Source organism: Ceratotherium simum, chromosome 1 (genome assembly GCF_057802395.1).
Source record: "Ceratotherium simum simum isolate JZ-2026a chromosome 1, ASM5780239v1, whole genome shotgun sequence".
Classification (NCBI taxonomy): domain Eukaryota; kingdom Metazoa; phylum Chordata; class Mammalia; order Perissodactyla; family Rhinocerotidae; genus Ceratotherium; species Ceratotherium simum.
Genome location: NC_141900.1, coordinates 4,672,183 through 4,693,247, shown reverse-complemented (window position 1 = coordinate 4,693,247; position 21,065 = coordinate 4,672,183). Strand labels below are relative to the sequence as shown.

The window sequence follows — 21,065 nt, the reverse complement described above, 5'->3', positions numbered from 1 at the left end:
TATACCTATGTTATAAAGATCTTGGAGTTTTGATATTTTATTCTAGAATAGACTCTGGTTTTCCTTCCTAACTAGCCAGTAGCTAAAATTGGTAGTTCAGTCACAAAAAGAAGCATAAAAACTCACTACTCGAATTCTCAAAGCAAAAAGTAGAGATGAGTGCTTGTAATTCAAAAGTTGCTTCCAGATCTTTTTGTCTTTGCTTCCCTCTGTGAGGTGTAGAACATGACTTGGCTGGGAATCATAACTCATTCCAGGTTACAGAACAATTTGTATAACCCAGTAAAGGAGTAGAGACATTCCCTGGACAAGGCACACCCACATGGATGCAAGAGAGACTTAGAACATCAATCAGCAGATCTTTGCCTCTGGCTGGATATGGTGTATATGGTATATGGTATACATGGATATGGATATAGGGTGACAGCTGGTTTTGAGATAACTGAAAGCTCAAGTTTCTGAGTAGATGTTACCAGTAGAGGTTAAGAAGTAGAAATTCACCATGAGAGAGAGTGGGAGTCCAGGTGTGGGTGCATGGAGACAATGGGCTGATATATTGACCTTCCCTAAGGGAAGGCAGAGAATGAGAAGCCTGAAGGAATGTAAGACTAGAAGAGTGAAGGAAGATGAAACAGGAGACAATGGTTTCCCCAACCCAAAGTAGGCAAGTTCACAGCGTGGCCCACATGGCCAAAATCTTTCCAAAAGATTACCAACTTTGACATTTAGGTCTCCTGGTCTCCTAAGGAAGATGGCTTTTCCTTTTCCTCTAAGCCCCAAGTTGACCTCATTTAGCTTTTAAAAGAAAACAAAATGCTCTTCTGAAAGCCACCAGCTTGGCTGATGGTGACTCACAGGACAAGGAGTCACTCAGTGCTCTCTCCCAGGCAGGGCATTCCCACCATCACTCAGCTTTTTCTCAGCCCAGTTGCCTTCCTCCAGGATCTCACCCAATTCCCTTTTCTTCCCTTCAAGTATGATCTAGAAAGTGACACTTGTGCACACCAGACACCTCCCTCAAGGGCTCAGTCTCTTTTTTTAAATCGTGGTAAAGGGCCGGCCCCGTGGCTTGGTGGTTAAGTGCACGCGCTCCGATGCTGGCGGCCCGGGTTCGGATCCCGGGTGCGCACCGAGGCACCACTTCTCCGTTCATCCTGGGGCCGAGTCCCACATACAGCAACTGGAAGGATGTGCAGCTATGACATACAACTATCTACTGGGGCTTTGGGGGTAAAAAATAAATAAATAAAATCTTTAAAAAAAAAAATCGTGGTAAAATATACATAACAAAACTTACCATCTTAACCATTTTAAATGTACCATTCAGTGATAAGTACATTCACACTGTTGTGCAGCCAATCTCTAGAACACTTTTCATCTTGCAAAACTGGAACTCCATACCCATCAAACACCAACTCCCCATCTTACCCTCCCTCAGTCCCTGGAAACCCTCATTCTACTCTCTGTCTCTGTGAATTTGACCACTCTAGCTGTGTTACTCAGTGTTCTCCAGAGAAACAGAACCAGTAGGACATGTATAGATACATAGAAAGAGATTTATTATGAGGGACTGGCTCAAGCAATCGTAGAGCCTTGAAACTCCCATCATCTGCTGTCCGTAAGCTAGAGGCCCTGGAAAGCTGGGGATGTAGTTCCAGTCCAAACCCCATGGCCTGAAAACCAGGAGCTCCAATCTCCAAGGGCAGCAGAAGATGGAGGTTCCAGCTCAAGCAGAGAGCAAATTCATCCTTCCTCCATCTTTTTGTTCTATTCAGGCCCTCAACAGATTGGATGATGCCCACCCACATTGGAGAGGGCCATTTTCTTTACTCAGTCTAATATCTTCTGGAAACACCCTTACAGACACACCCCGAGATAATGTTTTACCAGTTATCTGGGCATCCTTTAGCCCAGTCAAGTTGACACATAAAATTAACTATCACACTAGGTGTCTTATATATGAGGAATCATGCAGTATTTGTCCCTTTGTGACTGGCTTAGCATAATTTCTTCAAGGTTCATCCATGTTGTAGCATGTGTCAGAATTCCCTCCCTTTTCAAGGCTGAATAATATTCCATTGTAGGAATATAATATATTTTCTTTATGCATTCATTCATCAATGGACACATGGGTTGCTCCCACTTTTTGGCTATTGTGATTAATGCAACTATGAACACAAAGTAGGGTCTTTGAGACCCTACTTTCAATTTTTTTAGGGCTCAGTCTTTTGAGTGTTTCTTGCTCTTGCAAGAAGCCATCATTTCTCTATTTTTTCCTCTCCCATGAGCTTGATCCAGAGACACTAGGATTACATTCTTTTGAGAATCTTCTAGAAAGCCTGTGGTCATGCTCACCTTTTCATCCCCCAACACATTTGTCAAATCTCCCCTTCCCCAGAGCAGTGTTTCTGACAATTTGGGGCAACATTTGGCCAGGTGATTAATCTCTGGTGTCCAGAGCTGCCGGAAGCAGAAAGAAGCAGAAAATTAATGGAAACCTTGTTCTAAGGAGATCTGAGTGTCCAAACAATATAAGCCCAAGCTGGAAACTTGTCACAGGACGTGGGAAGCAAGGCCAGGAGGTGGGCAGCCTGAGAGACATGGGGGAGGACAGATCAAAGACAAAAGAAGAAGAGGGAGAGAACACACAAGAGTTATCAGGATCCAAAACTCGATTCACCGCCCGGCAGGAGAGCTGAATGGACGGTAGGAGAATCAGAGCTGGCTCAGACTCCAAACAGGCCTGGAGGCCCCATTTCCCAGTAGTTCTCATCGCCCTGTCCCTCATCTGTAGTCCATCTCACCCACATGGCACATCATTACCTTTCTAGCAATGCTGCCTCCTACCCGCTCACAGCATATCTACATCTTACTGATAGTTCTGTTCCTTTAGCTCCTTCTGGGAAGAACAGACCCCAAGTCTCTTATATCTTTTCTTAAGGAAGAATGGGAAGGAAGGGGTTTTCATCACTAAAACTACTGCATTAAATTCTTTCAGGCCACATCATACTAGTTTGCTCCCAAAACATGTCTCTCTGCCTGCTAGTTTTATACACCATCCCCTCAAAAACTTTTGCTTTCTCTTCCTTTTATTAAATTATTTGGCATTTTGAAAAAACAAAAATTAAAAGACATAGCTAATTTTTGTAGTTTAATTGAATTATAGGAGAAATGCCTGTTGAAAGCAGAAAAACTGAAAACAGAAAAAAAACATGACACATACAACTCCACATAAATAAACTCCAACCAATTTGGCATATGAACCAAATTGTATATGCTTAAAAAAATTTTAACTGAATATTGTTATATTTTATTCCTTATTTCATAGAGAGCTTTGGGCCCATGGTAGCATACGATCTTCCTTATCCCACGCACGTATATTCCTGTAAAAGAGACTTCAATAGTTGTATACTATTTCACAGTAGTCCAAATTACAATGTAACAGAAGTTACCTAATCAATCTACTATTCTTAAAAAGGTAGCTTGCCAGATTTTTGTGTTCATAGATAATATGCAAGAAACATCTACGTGCACATATATTTTGCATTTCTCTGGATATTTCTTTAAATTTTTGAGTCAAAGAGAATAAATATGCTAAGGATTTTTTATACATATTACAAATTTGACACCCAAGGTGGTTGTCAATTGACATTATCACCAGTTGTTTCATTTTCCCGGACATAATCCTGCATTAGTTATTGTCATTTTTATCATAGTCAGAGAAGGAAAAAATTGTCTTTTATGTATTTGGAATTTGATGCCCTTGTGTGACATTAAACCTTTTTATAATTTTATTATATATAAACTTTTCCTTTTTAATGAATCTTTTGTTCGAGTTATTTGCTAGTATTTCTATTGAGATGTGTCTTTTTAAAATTTGACTTGAGAATTTTAACGTTTTCTTTCATGTATTCATTAAATAGTTTTTATAAGCTTGCAAATTGTCCTATAATTTTATTTATTTGGATATTTTGAAATATTTAAATTCTGACAATGGAAACTATTGATTTTTATTATTTATGTCTTTGGCATTACTTTTAGAAAGACCCTCCCTATCTTTAAATCATATTTTTCCTATTTACTCATTATTTTTAATAATATTTGTTTCTCATGAATTTATGAATTAGTCCAATTTTTTCTCCCTAATAGATTGATTAATTAGTCTATTCTTTCTCATTGATTTAAAATGGAAACTTTAACACAAAGTAAATCATTATTTACAAGTGAATTGGTTACTGAACTTTCTACTCTGTTCCATTACTCTGTTAACTATTGTTACATGAGCACTTAACTATTTTAATCCTTATCAATTTATAGTGAGGTTTTACATAATCATCAGCTACCAGTCCTTCTCATTATTTTCAGTAATTTTTGACCATTATCATTAATTTATATTTTAAGCTATCCTTTAGAAACATTCCTCAATTAAAAACAAATTCTTTCTTTAGTATTATTTATTTTAAATGATTTGTGTAAGTTTCATTACATTACATTAACATAATATTTTATATTAAATGTTATATAATTTAAATTACATAAATTTATATATTAATTTGGAGAAAATCAACATATTTAAAATGGTCAATATCCACATTCAGGAATATGGCTTCTCCTTCCACTTATTCTAATCTATTTTATGTTTACCAAATTTTTAATTTTTTATTTGATATATGTTCTCTTTTATGTCAGATTCATACCGAGCTATTTTATTGTATTGCTATTGAGAATGAAATCTTGTCCCCATTATACTCTCTATTTCGTGAGGACACACAGCAGCGCTATTGATTTTTATGTGAGTGTTTGTGATCAGTCATCTGATTGGTTGTACCTCTTTTCCAGCTGATCCTGGTATATGAACTAGGAACAATCATGGTTTTATCTCCTCTTTCTGGTATCCCTGTTTTGATGTTGTTTTTGTTTCCCTGTGACTAGAGCTTTCATTGGGACATTTAATTCAGTCCATGACAAGCACCTCCAGAGGGCGCTGAGAGCTGCCGGGCCGCCCCAAGCTGAGAGACGTGCTTGCCTCTCCTCCCCCGACCTCCTCCCCACATGCCAAAGCCGTGACCCCTACTGCCCTGAGAAGACAGATGAAGCCAGAAGAGGACCTCTCCAGACCTCCCGGCCCACGGCCCCACAGCCAGCACGGTACCGAGAGGTTCTCTGCGCCCTGGAGGAACGTCCCTCTATGTGCGAGTGCGGGCCTGAGCCCCCTTCTCCCACCTACTCTTGAATGCGCTCCAGCCCTTCTCCCATCTTCCTCCTACAGCATCAGTGTTTCCCTGAGACCAGATCATTCTCACCAGCACACAAGCACGCAGTTGTGCCACCCATCTTAAATAATAATAAACCAAAACAATAATAATAATCAGACCAAAAAGCCTTTCTCTCTCCAGTTCCCTTGCCAGCTACTGCTGCTGCCCTACTTCATTCAGGTTTTATTCAGTCATGCTTCCAAAAGCTGCAGAATTGCAACAGAGCCAGGCCTCCTTTCTCCAATCTGTGTTTCTCTCTCTCTCTCTGTCTCTTTCTCCCCCTCTCTCTGTTTCTGTCTCTCTGTCTCTCTTTGTCTGTCTCTCTCTCCCCCTTTTTCTCTTTCCTAAAGCAGGTTCAACCTGGAGAAGTGAGGAGGAGCCAGGTGTCACCCACTGGAAATGCCCAGAAGGCAGCTCTGCTCTGATCTGAAGAAGAAGATCCCTCTGACTCCTGTTTCTCTGCCTCTAGTCTGGGCAAAAGGATTTGCTCACCCAGGACTCCTGCCCAGTTGATTAGAATTCCATGGTGGGATTTGCAGGGAAAGCATGGGATGAATATCAAAAACCCTTTTGCCTTAATTCAACATGTGACAATATTGCTCTCAGATCCTCAGGCCTCAGGTCCTGAGGGTTGAGGGGAAAATTCAGATCCTTCTGGATCCCTGGCCAAATTTTATGTTAATCTACACACTGCTGAGAACCTGTTTTTTGCTAGTCTTTATGCTTGTCAGATGCTTTTAAAAAAAAATTATTTTATTGAGGTGATATTGGCTTATAACTTTGTATAAATTTCAGGCGTACATTATTATATATCAGTTTCTGTATAGACGGCATCATGTTCACCACCAATAGTCTAGTTTTTATCCATCACCATATATATGTGCCCCTTTACCACTTTTGCCTTTCCCCCACCTCCTTCCCCTCTGGTAACCACTAATCTGTCTCCTTATCCAGGTGTTTGTTTATCTTCCACATATGAGTGAGATCATACGGTGTTTGTCTGTCTCTGTCTGGCTTATTTCACTTAGCATAATACCCTCAAGGTCCATCCGTGTTTTTGACACAAGAGCCAAGAACATACCAGGGAGAAAGGAAAGTCTCCTCAATAAATGGTGTTGAGAAAACTGGACAGCCATGTGCAAAAGAATGAAAGTAGACCATTACCTTACACCATACACAAAAATTAACTCCAAATAGATTAAAGACTTGAATGTAAGACCTGAAACCATAAAAATCCTAGAAGAAAATATGGGCAGTACACTCTTTGACTTCGTTCTTAGCAGTACCTTTTTGAATACCATGTCTACTCAGACAAGGGAAACAAAAGAAAAAATAAATAAGTGGGACTACCTCAAACTAAAAAGCTTCTCCAAGGCAAAGGAAACCATGAACAAACTGGGAGAAAAATATTTGTCAATCATATATCTGACAAGGGGTTAATTTTCAAAATATATAAGGAACTCATACAACTCAACAACAAAAAAACAAACAACTCGGTCAAAAAATGGGGAGAGGATATGAATAGACATTTTTCCAAAGAAGATATACAGATGGCCAACAGGCACATGAAAAGATGTTAAACATCACTAACTATTAGGGAAATGCAATTCAAAACTACAATGAGATATCACCTTACACCCATCAGAATGACTAAAATTAACAAGACAAGAAATAATAAATATTGGAGAGGATGTGGAGAAAAGGGAACCCGCATACACTGCTGGTGGGAATACAAACTGGTGCAGCAACTATGGAAAACAGCATGGATATTCCTCAAAAAATTAAAAACAGAAAACCATATGATCCAGCTATCCCACTACTGAGTATTTAGCCAAAGAACATGAAATCAACAATTCAGAGATTTATGCACTCCTACGTTCACTGCAGCATTACTCACAATAGGCAAGATGTGGAAGCAACCCAAATGCCCATCAATAGATGAATGGATAAAGATGTGGTATATAAGCTGAGTAGTACTCCATTGTGTGTATATTGGATTCTTTTCTTTGTCCGTGGAGTTCAAGACATCTGCCGTTTCATATCCAGATATAGATTTCTTTTTATTAACTTTGTATCCAATGTGGTGAATGCTTACTTTGCAAATCTGGGTTTTTCTTCTCTTTGGTAAATGACGGTTCCACCTTTCTTCTTGTTCCACTTGATCTGCGTCTCCTCCTCAGGAGGAACAAGAGTCTGCAGCCCCATCTCTGCTGACCACCTTCGGGTCAAGTGTCTGCATCTCCCGGCCTTTACTCTTGGGGTGCCCCCGGCTCATCCTCCAGGCCTCGGCCTGACTTTCTGCAGCCTTCTTTTACTCATTACCACCTCCTCATGTGTTTTAAAGTCAACATCATGTACACATTTTATAACAGCTGTTTCACGTGTTAACTAGCTTCTTTTTAACATCCAACTGCTTCCTCCAGTCTCCCCTTCACTCTGGCCTTCGCGGTTCATTTGTTTATCTCTTGCTTCCTAGAATCCACCTTTTGTTAAATTTTATTCAAAGTACCCAAGACAATATGATCTAAATTTTTCCAAAATAAATCACTTTTCTGTTCAGCTAACAGAAGGCCACCTGTTGGGCCCAGTGGGTGCATCCACCATCTAATTTATGCTCTGTCTCTACCTCTCAGGGGCTGTATTTTCCCAATTTTATATAAAATCATCTTTTTGATGACCCATATCATTTTGATTTTTACTCATTGTTAAATGATGCATGAGCTCTCCAACTCTGGAATATGTTTCTGTAAACAGAATGAACTGGGTTTTTTTCTTCTGTCCCTGCATTTTCAATTTGTTTATGATTAGACTCTTTTTTTGGTTAGTTCTTAACTTAAAAGGTTCAATGCCACTTGAAATATCCAGTTGCTTTGTAAAGTATAGAGCCAGAATCACAAGAAATTTCAGAGCAAAAATATAATACCATCAAAACGCTATTTTTAAAAATATGAAATAAAAAAAAATTAAGTGCTATTTCTACTCTTTTTATCCTGAGCCTGGTGTGTGGTATGCATACCTCCTTCCCCACTAACACAGGAGGGGAACTTCATCACCATTTGTGGCCCATTCTCTCATTGACTCCAGGGTGCACCTGCCACACCAAGGAAGAAACGTGCCACAAGGGAGAAATTCCAGACCCATGACACCACTGACAGCTCTGGGTTTGGAGGCAGCTCCTGACCCCAACCCGCAGCACAAAAGAATTCATTTGGCCTGGCTCTCCTCCAGGTTCTGCCCAGCTGATCTGGCTGAGTGCAGTCCTTCACTCCCGCTCCATGCAGCTCTCTGAACTCTGCCCTGACCTTGTTCCCTAGGGGCCAACGGCACAGACTCTCCCACCCTCACTCCCCTCATCCCTGATCCTGGAAACTAGGGTCTTCTCCGTTCAGCTGACAGAAGCCCACCTGTTGGGGAGCTGCATGGTGGACCCAATGGACCCATCCAGCATCTGTCTGGCTCCTCTGTTCTGTCTTCACACGGCCTTTGCTGTTCCACTCAGGGTTCAGAGGCACCATCTTTTCCTCAAATATTCACATTCCATTTAAAATATATCCTACGAATTCCCTTTTTCACATCTTATTTAAAGAATATATAATTATCCTAATATTCACATATATTGGTACAAACTGTTTTTTAAATTTATTTTGTCATCTTTTAAAGTGTAGAATTCTTACCAGGAATCAAGTTGCTCAAGTACCATCCACATAAAAAATAAAGGCCTGAATCAAAGAAAATCATCCAGCAAACCCAGCCAAATGTCATGGTGGCTTGTTCTGGAGCCTGGTACATATTATTCCACTGAATCCCTGGAAGGAAGGGAAAGGTCAGAGTTAGAACTGTACAACCTCTTTCAGTGTAGATTTTGGTAAGATGAGTTTATTAGTTCTGGAAGCTCAAGCAAAGCTGAACACAGCTAAAACAAAAGGAAGGTCAACACCATTGGTCATAATTCTTCAAATGAAATGTTAGTTTACTTAATCTCACATTTATTTCAAGGATATCAGGTGGAGTGACCATTAATAACATTTTAATATTTAAATTTAACATGTAAAATTTTTTAAAGGTTGATTTACTTATATCTAGTTTTATTTGCTTAACTAAAGTATAAATCTATATTTAAGGAAAATAAGCATGTTCAAAAAAAAGATAAATATAAGGCTCCTTGAGAACCCAAACTCTAAATTATATTATTCTCTCTGCTCCTGGAAAATATATAAACAGGATATATAACATCTGCAGTGGGAAAGAGTCATTATTTTCTTACAATATGCTTGCAAATTTTGCTGGATTAAAATATAATTTTGTTTTAAGAAAAATATGCCTTTTTCTCAATTTTCCTATGGTACCAGCCTAGAACTCAGTAAAAGAAAGATTTTAACATTGTGCACTTATTGGAATTTGGGCCAACATATTCAAAGGATCAACAGTGACTATTTTTCTCCTGTACCTTCTTGATCCAATTTAGTTTAAGGATCAGTTCAAGGAATTTAGGATAAATCATTCAGGATTACTCTTCTGTTAAAGAACAGTTCAATATGCTTTACTGAAATGTCTGAGAACTCCAAAACTAGTGCCAAATTAATGGGCTAATGTAGCAATATCCAGAGTTGAGTTTCACTTATGTTCTATATTTTGCCTGTAAGTGTTTACAAAAACACACCACAAAAAACATATAAACATCTAAGAAATATATGTCTATTCCAGCTTAGGATTTTTGTTGTCTAAATCTCAACACAAGTGAAAAATGCTGCCAAAATTTTTTTAAAATATTATTTTAGGCTGAATTAATAGGGATAAAATTACACAAAAATGGAGGAGATAATTGTGCTCTATTCTATGCTGGTTAGACCTATTTCTGGATACTGACCTTCAGGAGGGACCCAGAAAATCTGGAGGTAAAGATGAGAGCTGACAATATGTGAATGACTGTCATGTGAAAGAGGGAATTAGAAAGAGAAACTGGAAAAAGTGGGCAGGAGATCCAGGAAGACAGATTCCAGTTCAATAATCCCCTAAGAGATGGGACGTGTGTGCACACCCCGTTCTTGGAAGAATTCAGAAGGTCGCTAAGTTGACACTGTGTCTATCAGGGGTGTTATAAAAAAGAACAAGCATTAGCTGAGTGGCTCACTTGGATAGTGTCTGAAGCACGGGATATTCTTAATTGTTCCTAAAACCAGGGCAGCTGGGTGGTGGGAGGTGTCTACATCAACTAAACCAAATACCAGAATCTCATTCCACATGTTCCGCTTTGTAATGAAGACTTTCTACTGTACCACTTGCAACATGATAACTTTAAATTTCCAAAAACCTGAATCACTGAGAGTCACTTTTTAAAAATGCATTCCCTTACCTGCCTCTTGCCCTTCTAGGAATGTAATGAAAAATACTCCTTGTCCAAAGGCGGTCGTGGAGAGAAGGCACTGCCCACGGATTGATGGAGTGAAGAGAAAAACAGCACGTTAGGGCTTGACTGGGGCCACAGAAAATCCACAGCACTAAATTCAAATAGAGGAGACACTACACGTTCCAGCTCTAAGGATGCCAAACCATTGCTCCAGGCGGTGATTTCAATATGTGAACCTGGAAGACTTAGCCGAATGTCAGCCTATTCTGAAAAGCGTGATAACAAGCTTGTTTCTAATGTTAAAAGGAATTATTTCTCTTTACTGCAATGTTTGAAGTGTCATAAATCCAATGCAGTGTATACAGAAATGTATAGGACAAAACAATGGAAAATGGAATAGAGCAATTTACTATTTTTTATTATGAAGTGAATGCCCTGGAGCACACTGTAGGCAAACTGACGGCACGTATCCAATATTCTACACTAGAAAGAGAGCGTATTGGAGGAAAATGTTATTTACTTTCAGTGGAGAGGTTCTATGTCAGAAAAAAAGCCCGTTGAAAAAGCATCTTATATTTAAAAACCTAATATGCCAGAGTTAGATTTTTTTATTTGGTAGAAAACATTTGGACGTGTAAAAAGGAAATCAAACTTTGTATGCGCAGAACTCTTAAATATAAGGATTGAAGACAAAAATCAGTGTTTGAAATCCAGGCCAGGTGGTCAATGGCTCTTTTTATACATGTAAGGAGCATTTGAGGGGCACTGAATGGTCCCAGTTGTTTTAACAATTCTGAAAACACCTAAATATCAGTAATGCGAAATTGATGGTTATGAATTATTACAGGTGTGACATAAGCTAATCAAACTGATGACTACAGATCAGTGGATAAAATACTGATTAAAGAGCACCATTTTTCCATCATGCATGCATGTCTACACTGTGTGTAAATGGCCAGTAGAAATCATGGAGGACTGAAAGGTTTATTGATGTTGGAGAAAAATAATTTGGCTTTCACAGAAGTATTTTACTCTAAGGCTTGAAATGAGCAGAGAAGTCGACCCCTCCCAATAAGTGAGCTTACACTAAGGCTGTTGCCATGCTGCGCGGGACTAATTGACTTCTGAAGGCCTTCAAATGCCCAGGGGCAGCCTGAGATTCTAAGTTGCCTCAGTACTTCCCCGAATTCTCTCTTAATAACTCCAGTCATACCCCCAACAGACTGCAATTTGACGAATCTGCCTGACCTGTGGGGTAAGTAAAACCCTGAGCATAATGCAAATGTTTACAATGATGGCACTGGCACCGTGAAACTGACCATTTAACAATCATTTGTCCATTCTTTCCACATGGATTGAGTTTCTACTACGCAACTGGCACTGTGCTTACCAGGCAATAGTCTGGTAAATAAAAGCATGAGTGAGTTTCTATCTTGTACATGTATTTTATATCACAGACTTGAAAGTATTCTAATACCTTTTTGAGAGGTACATTTTAAATGGATGAACGACTCTGACATTGCTAATAGAGAGATTTTTCCACTTAATGTGATGTAATTCGTGATGTTTCAAGAAAAAAATGTTTATTTTTCACTTCTAAAATAGCTTTGGAAATCTATTTCTTTCCATGCATGAAACAAAGAGAAACTGAAGTCATATACTTCCTTTAGGATACTACCAAGTTCCCAAAGAGTCTACAGAGGAGAGTCCCTGTTATGTGAAAAATGTCAATTCTTAATGAGCTGCCCTCCAGCAAAACCATGCAGTTTCAATGAACTCCCAAGGCAAGGTCTACGTGAGTAGAAGCAAGAAAACCGGATATCAGAAAGCCCAAGGGATCTGAAAATGATCCATTCAAATGTTGAAGGTGATGATTTGTTTTATTGGGTAGATGGCAGTTTTGTTTTACTCTGCATTTTTACAAAACCACCCACTTACCAGAAATGTCTGAATGACAACACTTAATTCGTTCCGTAGAACCAGCAGAACTATGTAGGGCAAAAAGCTGATCATATACACCAGGCTGGTACAAAGGGCGGCTGTGTTCGCTTGGCTGAAAAATGCACTCAAAAAGTAACTCAGCATGATGACTGACACCCCAAAATCCAGGAGAAAGAGGAAAACAACACAGGCATTGCTGTATGCGAAGATGCCGCTTATTTTCAGAATGAGGGCCAGGGCGGCACTGCTTATGGCCAACATGGCCACATTCTCCAGGAACCAGGCCAGGAAATGGATCATCGGATGCACTCCCATCATCCTCATGTACTGTCAAAAGAAGGGAGACGGGGGTTACCACCCAGATGCCTGGGAAAGAACAGATCGGATTTCGGAACAAGAACAATTGCAGGTGGAAAGGCAAGCCAATGCTGCTACTTCCATGTGATCGCTGGCTTGGAAATCCCGCACCCAGCAGGCACTGCACCAGACACTTTTTCCTAGAGCCCATAATTTAATTTGAATGAACCCCTTACAGAGTAGGTCGTTCACCACTTCAGGGGAGCAAGAACCAAGACGAGGCGACGTTAAAACCATCTCACCCACTGGAAGAACACACAGTAGAAAGGGAGGAGCAGATCCTAGACCTCAGGATTGACGACTGCAGGCTCATTGTGTTTTCTTGTTTATTTGGGTTTTGTTGGTTTGCTTTGTTTATGTTGGTTTCATTCAACAAAGACAAAGAGAAAAATGAAAGGGGAGATACTGGGCCTTATGCTGTTCACTTGTTCAGTTGGGGGGATTATTGCATCGGTTTTATAACGTGTTTGAAGTAATAACAATAAAATTAATTAACCCACTAAACCCACCATTTGCTCCTCTACAACAGGGTGACGTCTCTGAGTGTGGGGCTGGTTACTTACAAAATAAAAACAAACCGTCCTGATGCACCCACGCTGGGCGGCCACTGGGCCAGCGGCAGCAGGGGAGCCTACAAGACTGACACTCAGTCCCAGGCCCTGTGCCCAGGGGCACAACTGGATGGGAAAGAAACACAGAAATCCAGGAGTAAGTCAGTCCTAAATAGGTAAACAACATGCAAAACAATAGCGCAAGTTCTCTTCAAAATGGAATGATAAGCACATTGTACCTGGCCATGCCTTTTCTTCACTGTAATAGACATTAAGTAGATAACGTGCACTCATTGACTCTGCTGGCTAAATGGGGAGGCAGATCCTTACCAGATACTTCTATTAACTTTCATTCTTAAAAGCAGCTTTGATAGTTTCAAGTTTTAACAATATTAGGACAAAAATGACGAGGCTGTACATGAAGAAGTCAAATCACAAATTAAGATGAAAAGTCTGCCATTATGTCTTTCCGGGTTGTAGAAAAATTGCCGAATGAGCCACATTGGTTTCCTTCTTTCAACTTCAAGTGCCTGTCCTTTGGCTTCCTTCCATCTCGAGGAAATACCTGCTAACCTCTGGCAGGGCTTAGGACTTTGATGTAAAACGATTTTCCTGGGACAGGGGCTCAGCCAGGCTGTTCACAGGAACCCCAGCAGAGGGGAGTCGGGGTCAGTTATGGGGCGGGACTCATCTCCAAAGCCCCAGTCTCCCCTCATCTCCCAGGCAAGCTCCAAGGCTACTTACCTCTTCTATCTGGATCTCCCGCTCATAAACCAGCTTTCGAACTATGCTGGCCACAGACACCATCCATGTCAGCATCATTATTAGCGGGAAAAAGAAACCGACGTGGTTCAAGAACCTGTAAGGAAACAATTGGGTCAGCATCCGACAGCAAGCCGAGTGATTCTATTCAGTCAGGCTCACGTAAGTACCGCACCTGTGCACGCATTCTTACATTGTTCTTACAAGCTACAAAGCACTTTCAGGAACAGTATCTCCTTTGGCCATTTCAATGAGCCTGTGACTTAGGCTGGACGGCTGTTTTGTGTCCTCATTTTATAGGTGTGCAAACTCACAAAGGAAACACAGCCGTTCAAGGTCCTTAAGTAGAGATTGTCCCCCACTAATCCTCTCTGACACTCTCCTAAGCAGAGCAGGTGGGAAGGAAATGGTCATGAATTCATGACTACCATCTCCCCACTTAATTGGGACCATTATCTATCTTTAATCAGTGAGATCAATTGATCATGGATTACCACCTATAGAATATGTGAGAATTGGCCAGTGAAAGCCTCCCTTTCTTTTTCCCCAACAGTCACTTTTCAGCCCACTCTAACAGGCCTTCTCTTTCTAACACGTATTTGAAATGACTCTAATCTAGGACACCAATGACAGCTATGTCTCAAATCCAATGGGGATTTTTCCATTGTTTTCCTTCTTGACTTAGTTGTATTTGGTAACACTGACTGTTCCCTCCTTCCCTCTCTTCTTTAGCTTCTAGAACAACTCTTGGCTTCCTGTCAACTTTCTCAGTCTCCTTCACTAGTGACTTCTCCTTTCCCTATCCTTTAAGTGTGGGCATTCTCACCCCAATCCTGGGTCCTATCATCTCGTACCCTCTCAGCTCTAGATCCACACATTAACTGATCCATCACTGAGACCAACCAAAAGGGCAAGCCATTTTATTGGGCATGTGATACATGAATGAACCAAACAGAGAAAGGTCCTGCCATTACGGATCCTACATTCTAGTGGGGGGTGGGGGGGACGACACGACACACATAAAATAAGCCAATAAACAAAGAGATATATGATTTGATGTCAAGTATGTAAAAGAATGACTTTAGCAACAGTGAGATGGGATGCTATTTCAAATAGGGTAATTAGGCAAGGTGTCTGGGGAAGAAATATCTGAGCAGAGAACAGAAAAAGTGAGGAAATGAGTCCTGTAGGAATCTGAAGGAAGGCTGCTCCAGGCAGAGGAGCAGCAAGCACGAGGATTGGAGACACGATCGTGTGGGGCATAATTCAGGAGTGGCAAAGGGCCTCATGGATTCATACGAGATGGGGTTGGACGGAGCATTAGCTGGGGCCAGATCATGCAAGGATGTTGTGCATCAGGGTAAGCACTGGATTTATTCAAAGAACAAGAGAATACCATGAAAGAGTTTTAGGGGAGGGAGAGAGCAAAACAGAGAGGTGACATATCACGTGCATGCTTTTTTAAAAAGACCACCGAATGCAGTGTAGACAATGGAGTGCAGGTGGAGAAGCCTATGAAGAGGGAGTTGGAAGGCTACTGCAGGTGAAGCAGTCCAGACAAGAGAAAAGGGCATCTGACAAAGATGTTGGCTCTGGAGATGGAGAAATGTCTGGATGGATCCCTGCTGCAATGGCCTCCCTGAGCCCTGATGGGACTTCTCCTTCCAAGCACAATCCACAGCATGGAACATCTCAGGACTATTGATGTCTGCACTTCACACTAGATGTAAGGCCTTTGTGGCAGGCCTTCCCACTGCTCCTCCACTGCTTGGCAAAGGCAACCACATAGTGGAAGCCAAATATTTGTTAATAAAGACATGAATGGGTAAAAAAGAAAAGGAAATTAATCTCTTTGTTTTTATTCATTTTTCTGCCTAAGACAACTATAATGAGCTGTCAACTTGGTGAATTTCATTTTAAAGTTAAATATAATTAACTCCTCTGCTATACAGTGACTGTTTGCAGAGGGCAGAGTGTTTTAGATTTTCAGTTTTGTGACTTCTGGGTTTTTTATTTAATCCTCATTTTTATAGTATTCAGTGTAGGTAAAAGCCTATGAAGAGGAAATGCCAGAAACTGTGTCAACTTGCAATCCAACAAATGCCATCTGTTTAAAGCTCAGATCACCTGTAAAGTTAGAAAAAACTAATACTGAGTTTATTTGCGGGAAAGGGGTTTGAAAAACATTTGTCTATTTGTTCATGAACTTTACCTTTTTTACTTAACAACAGTGGAATTGATGGCTATTAAGCTCTATTTTTGCAGCAACTTGAATCTTACAAAAGAGCCAATAAGTATCACACACAAATATAATCTTTAGAGTCCATCTAAGTTATTGCCTCAGAAGTCAGGTTGGGTCAGAGTTCTGTGACTGTGTTTCTGGGGCTATCACGTGTGTCCTATGGACCCCTGCATCTTTATCAAGGAGGAAAGTCATGATAGGTTTGGAATTGGATAAACCCAACTCTAGAGTTCTTGGGGCAATGACCCAAGGTGCCAGAGATTGTCCAGACACTCTGCACCTACATGTCTGAGTGAGGCCATTTGGTAGAAATTGAATAGAATAAGAAATTGGAGATCAGAAATTGTAACACACAGCTATGTAAACAACTCTTTCCTAATCTGTTCCTGGAAACCAGTTCAAGATCAACAACAGAAAGGAAAAACTTACATTCCAATTTTGATATATGTTTGGAAGAGATGCCCAAGTGTTTTAAAAAGCTGCAAAAATAGTTATGTTCATTTGGGAGTCACACAAAAAAGTAGGTAAGAGAGATGTCAGTAGCAAAATCCCACCCTTTGCAGATCTAGAATGCACCATCAGAACTACACTTCTTACAGGCTAGGCACATCCTGAGGGCACAACGTACAGAACAGCACGTGTTAAGTGGGTATCAAGCTGCACGTTAAACTGGGTGGTCTCAGAAGCCACTCCTACCTTTAGACCATATTTTCAGGGAAACAAAGAAGAGAAAGTTATGTGAAGAATACATATATTTGTAGGAAGCACTCCATCCTTGTGGCCATGGAAAAGAGACTAAGCTATGGAGCCATTAATGTCACCTGGTCCTCCCCACCAACAGCACTCTCTTGCAAACAACTGGCCAGGAATACCCAATTCATTCAAAATGAGTAACAACGAAAAAATCTAGCACAACATTCACACAAGAACTAAAGGTGGAGGGCCGGCCCAGCGGCGCAGCAGTTAAGTTCAAACGTTTCGCTTTGGCAGCCCGGGGTTCACTGGTTTGGATCCTGGGCATAGACCTACTCACCACTCATCAAGCCATGCTGAGGTAGCATCCCACACAGAAGAACTAGAAGGACCTAGAACTAGAATATACAACTACGTATTGGGGCTTTGGGGAGAAAAAAGAAAAAAAAAAGGAGAGGAAGATTGGCAACAGATGTTAGTTTAAGGCCAACCTTCCTCAAAAATAAATAAATTAAAAAATATTAATAACATTAAATTTAATAACATTTAATAACATTAAAAAATAAGAAATAAAGGTAGGTTGAGAGTCACACAACTATCGACAAATGAAGAACACATACCAAAAAGATGGTGACATGGAGCAACTGATGAAACTAGCAAATATTTTTGCCATCAATTTAAAAATATTTAATAAGGCGATCTCCTCCTTAAAAAACACTACACAGCAGAATTGTTACAATTCAGTGATGAGATGGCAAGATAATAAGAAGATATGAAATGTGAACTAAAGGACTTAGAAAGAAATAGAAGGAAAAAAATAGCCATCAGACAAATAAAGATAAAATTAGAAGCACAGGGCAAATTGATACTGCACAAAACACAGTAAAGCGACATAGAAAACGCATACGAGAAATGCAACTAAAGGAAACAGAAATAAAGAAAGAGGTTAAAAGAATTAGGGAAAGTTTATTGATAAGAAACACAGGAAAAAGAAATTCATGCAATTGGAGTCCCTGAAGAAGAAAAACCAAATATTGGAAGATAATAAACTTGAAACTCTAGAATATATCAAGAAAAGAAAACTTAAACTTACACATTGAAAGGTCTCATCTTGTGCCATGGAAAATTGTCCAAGAATGGTCAACAAAGAAGTGCATCCTAGTAAATGTACTTAATTTTCAAGTCATTAGAAACTTGCCAAAATTACCAGGTCTTATAAAAGAGGGAACATATCAAAGTGGCCTCAGATTTCTCCATGATAACATTCAAAGTCAAAGATAATGGTGCTATTTCTACAAGATGCTTACAGATAAGAGTAAGCTAAGGAATTCAAATCCAGCCAAGCTGCCTTTCAAATATAAATGCTGCAAAGAGGTTTAAGTGTGTAAGAACTCAGGTTATATTATCTCATGAGATCTTCTTAAGGAAATTACTAGAAGACAAACTTCAGTCCACCAAAGGATGACTGGTAAATGACAGTGACAGGATAATGATAAAGGTAAGCAATGAACATATTTTCCAGTAAAAATAAGACTAAAACAAGAATGGAAATTAAGATGACAAGACATCAGAAATGTTATGTTTCCTGAAATGTAGAAATGATACAACAAACAAAAATTAGAAGGATAGAGGAATGAGTTAGAGATCTTGGAAGAATAAGTCGGTGAATGACAAAATCAAAGGCTATTTTTTAACATTGACATATGTAGACATATGTAGACATAAGTATCGGCATCTTTAACAGTACAAAGGAAGACAGCAAGTGAGATAATATCAACTAAAATTGCATGATGGAGAAGAAAAAGTAAATGATGGAAGAAGAGAAACAACTTTAAAATTTTATTGCTTATGGTAAAAAGAAAAGTTGATATTATTTATAAAGTTATAACCATCAGGTAACCAGTAGAACAACAATAAAACATTACTAAATATTAATTTAAAAGCAAAATTATAAGGATAGAAAAAAAGATATATTACACATATACATGTAATTCATTCCATACTATTAAAGAGCTAACCTCACCTACATAAGAACCTATATGATGCGTACAAGAGACATGCCTGAAACAAAATACTTCAGAAAAGTTTAAAGTGAAAGTGTGGGCAAAGGAATATTAAGTAAATAGGAATACAAAGAGAGAGAGAGAGAAGAAAGAGAAAGAAACAAAAAAAGCAGAGGTGATCAATGTAATTTCATACAAGATTGAATTATGTCCACAGAGCTTTAAATACGACCCAGAACACAATTACACACAGCTGTGCACAAGGGCACATAGCACCAACATTCAAAGGTCCCTCTCCCAGCAAAAAGGGAGGAGGACATTCAAGTAATAGGGGGCTGTAATTTATCTATCTTAGTCTGGGACAGATGAAGAGGATACAAGTCAGGATAGAGAAATCCTAAGTAAAATTAATGTAGATCAAATTCTCTGCTCTAAAAATATGAAATTAGACATTCTTTTCAACTTCCTAAAAATCATTCACAAAGTAGATTATCTATTAGTTGACAGAGAAAAATGCCATACATTCAAAAAGTGGAAATGGTAAAGATAATATCTTCTGATGGCAGTGTAAAAATTAGGATTTATCAACAGAATTTGGCTGTACATGTGTATGTGTGTATAATGCAATTCCTGGATTTTGTCAGTCTGATTTTAAAAAATGCTATCACAGAGTAGTCTAAATTTGAATTTCTCTTGTTATGAGTAAGCTGAGAATCTTTGCCTATGTTTACATTTTCTGAGAATTTCCACTAGGAATTTCCACTTAAACAGCTCTTGGATCAAGAAGATGGCAGAAACGCATATTGCAAGTATCTAGAAAACAATGAACTTTTAGCTGCATATTAGATCAAGGGCACATAGTTACAGGAATGGTTGGAAAAAAAGTCATTCTCTTAGGTGACTACATAAATTAAAGAAAGAAAACGAAAAAATAATGAATTAAACATTGATCTCAAGTATCAAAGAAACAATATGATACATTGAATATACGTAAAAGGAAGTAATGAAAATAAAAACAGAAATAACAAATAAGTTAGAAACGACAAAAGAAGAAAAGAGAATTGATAGAGCCCAAATATGGTTCTTTGAAAAAAATAAAAATAGAACAAGAAAATAATGAAACTACTTGTGCACAGAATGAATTCAAAAAATCCTGAAGGAGAAAGCATGTTGAAGGGGGAATAGCCTTCAGAACAGAGTAGAAGGAGAGGAAACAAGGGAGGACGAGGTGGGAGAAAGAGGGAGAGGAAAAGGATGGCACAGTTGGACTTCAAATCCCCTCTAGGACCTCACTACCTGGAAGAGGTGCGTTACCTAAAGTTGAAGCGTTATATACCTCCATGGGGAGAGAGATTCTAAGAGGCCCTGGACTCTCACTCCTCAGGACCCCCAGCAGAGGAGGCGTATGCAAGGTTCTCTAGTCTCATATAGTCTAATAACCCCTGAGCTACCACCTCCTGAAGGCAGGATGACATCTCTTTCCACTACCACGTCTGTCAGTCAGCCACAGTGCACGCCGCATAGCAAGTGCTCGATGAACGGTTTTCAAACGAAGAAACAGCACAAACACTCTCACTCTTAGCAAGATGTCATGATTTCAAGTATGTAAAATACACATCACAAGGACAACAAATAGAGGACGTTCCCCAAACAGAAAACAACTGATGTTTTAGAAGAGATATGAAGGATGTTTTTTTTTCTCTATTTTCTCAACTCTTGATAGATATTCATTTGTATATAAAATTAACAATAAAAAAAGAAACATTAAATCGGGGATGTACAGGTGACCTCAGATATAGGGCTGTCTGTCCCCTCCCTATTGTCAGGAGAGCATGAACCAAACAAATATGTTCCAGATTCTTCTGCTTATTTATCCCTAGCTCTGGAACCCAAACAAAAGCACTGTCAATAAAC

General features: G+C 39.4%; 1 protein-coding gene across 1 annotated transcript in view; it reads right to left on the bottom strand.

Annotated features, from left to right (window-relative positions):
* The window catches only part of ABCA13 (ATP binding cassette subfamily A member 13), a 420,155-nt gene that overhangs the window by 219,945 nt on the left and 179,145 nt on the right, over positions 1 to 21,065 (bottom strand). The window contains 4 exon segments of the mRNA XM_004438384.2: positions 8,930 to 9,061; positions 10,609 to 10,678; positions 12,541 to 12,870; positions 14,196 to 14,310. Coding sequence (XP_004438441.2) covers positions 8,930 to 9,061; positions 10,609 to 10,678; positions 12,541 to 12,870; positions 14,196 to 14,310 — 647 coding nt within the window.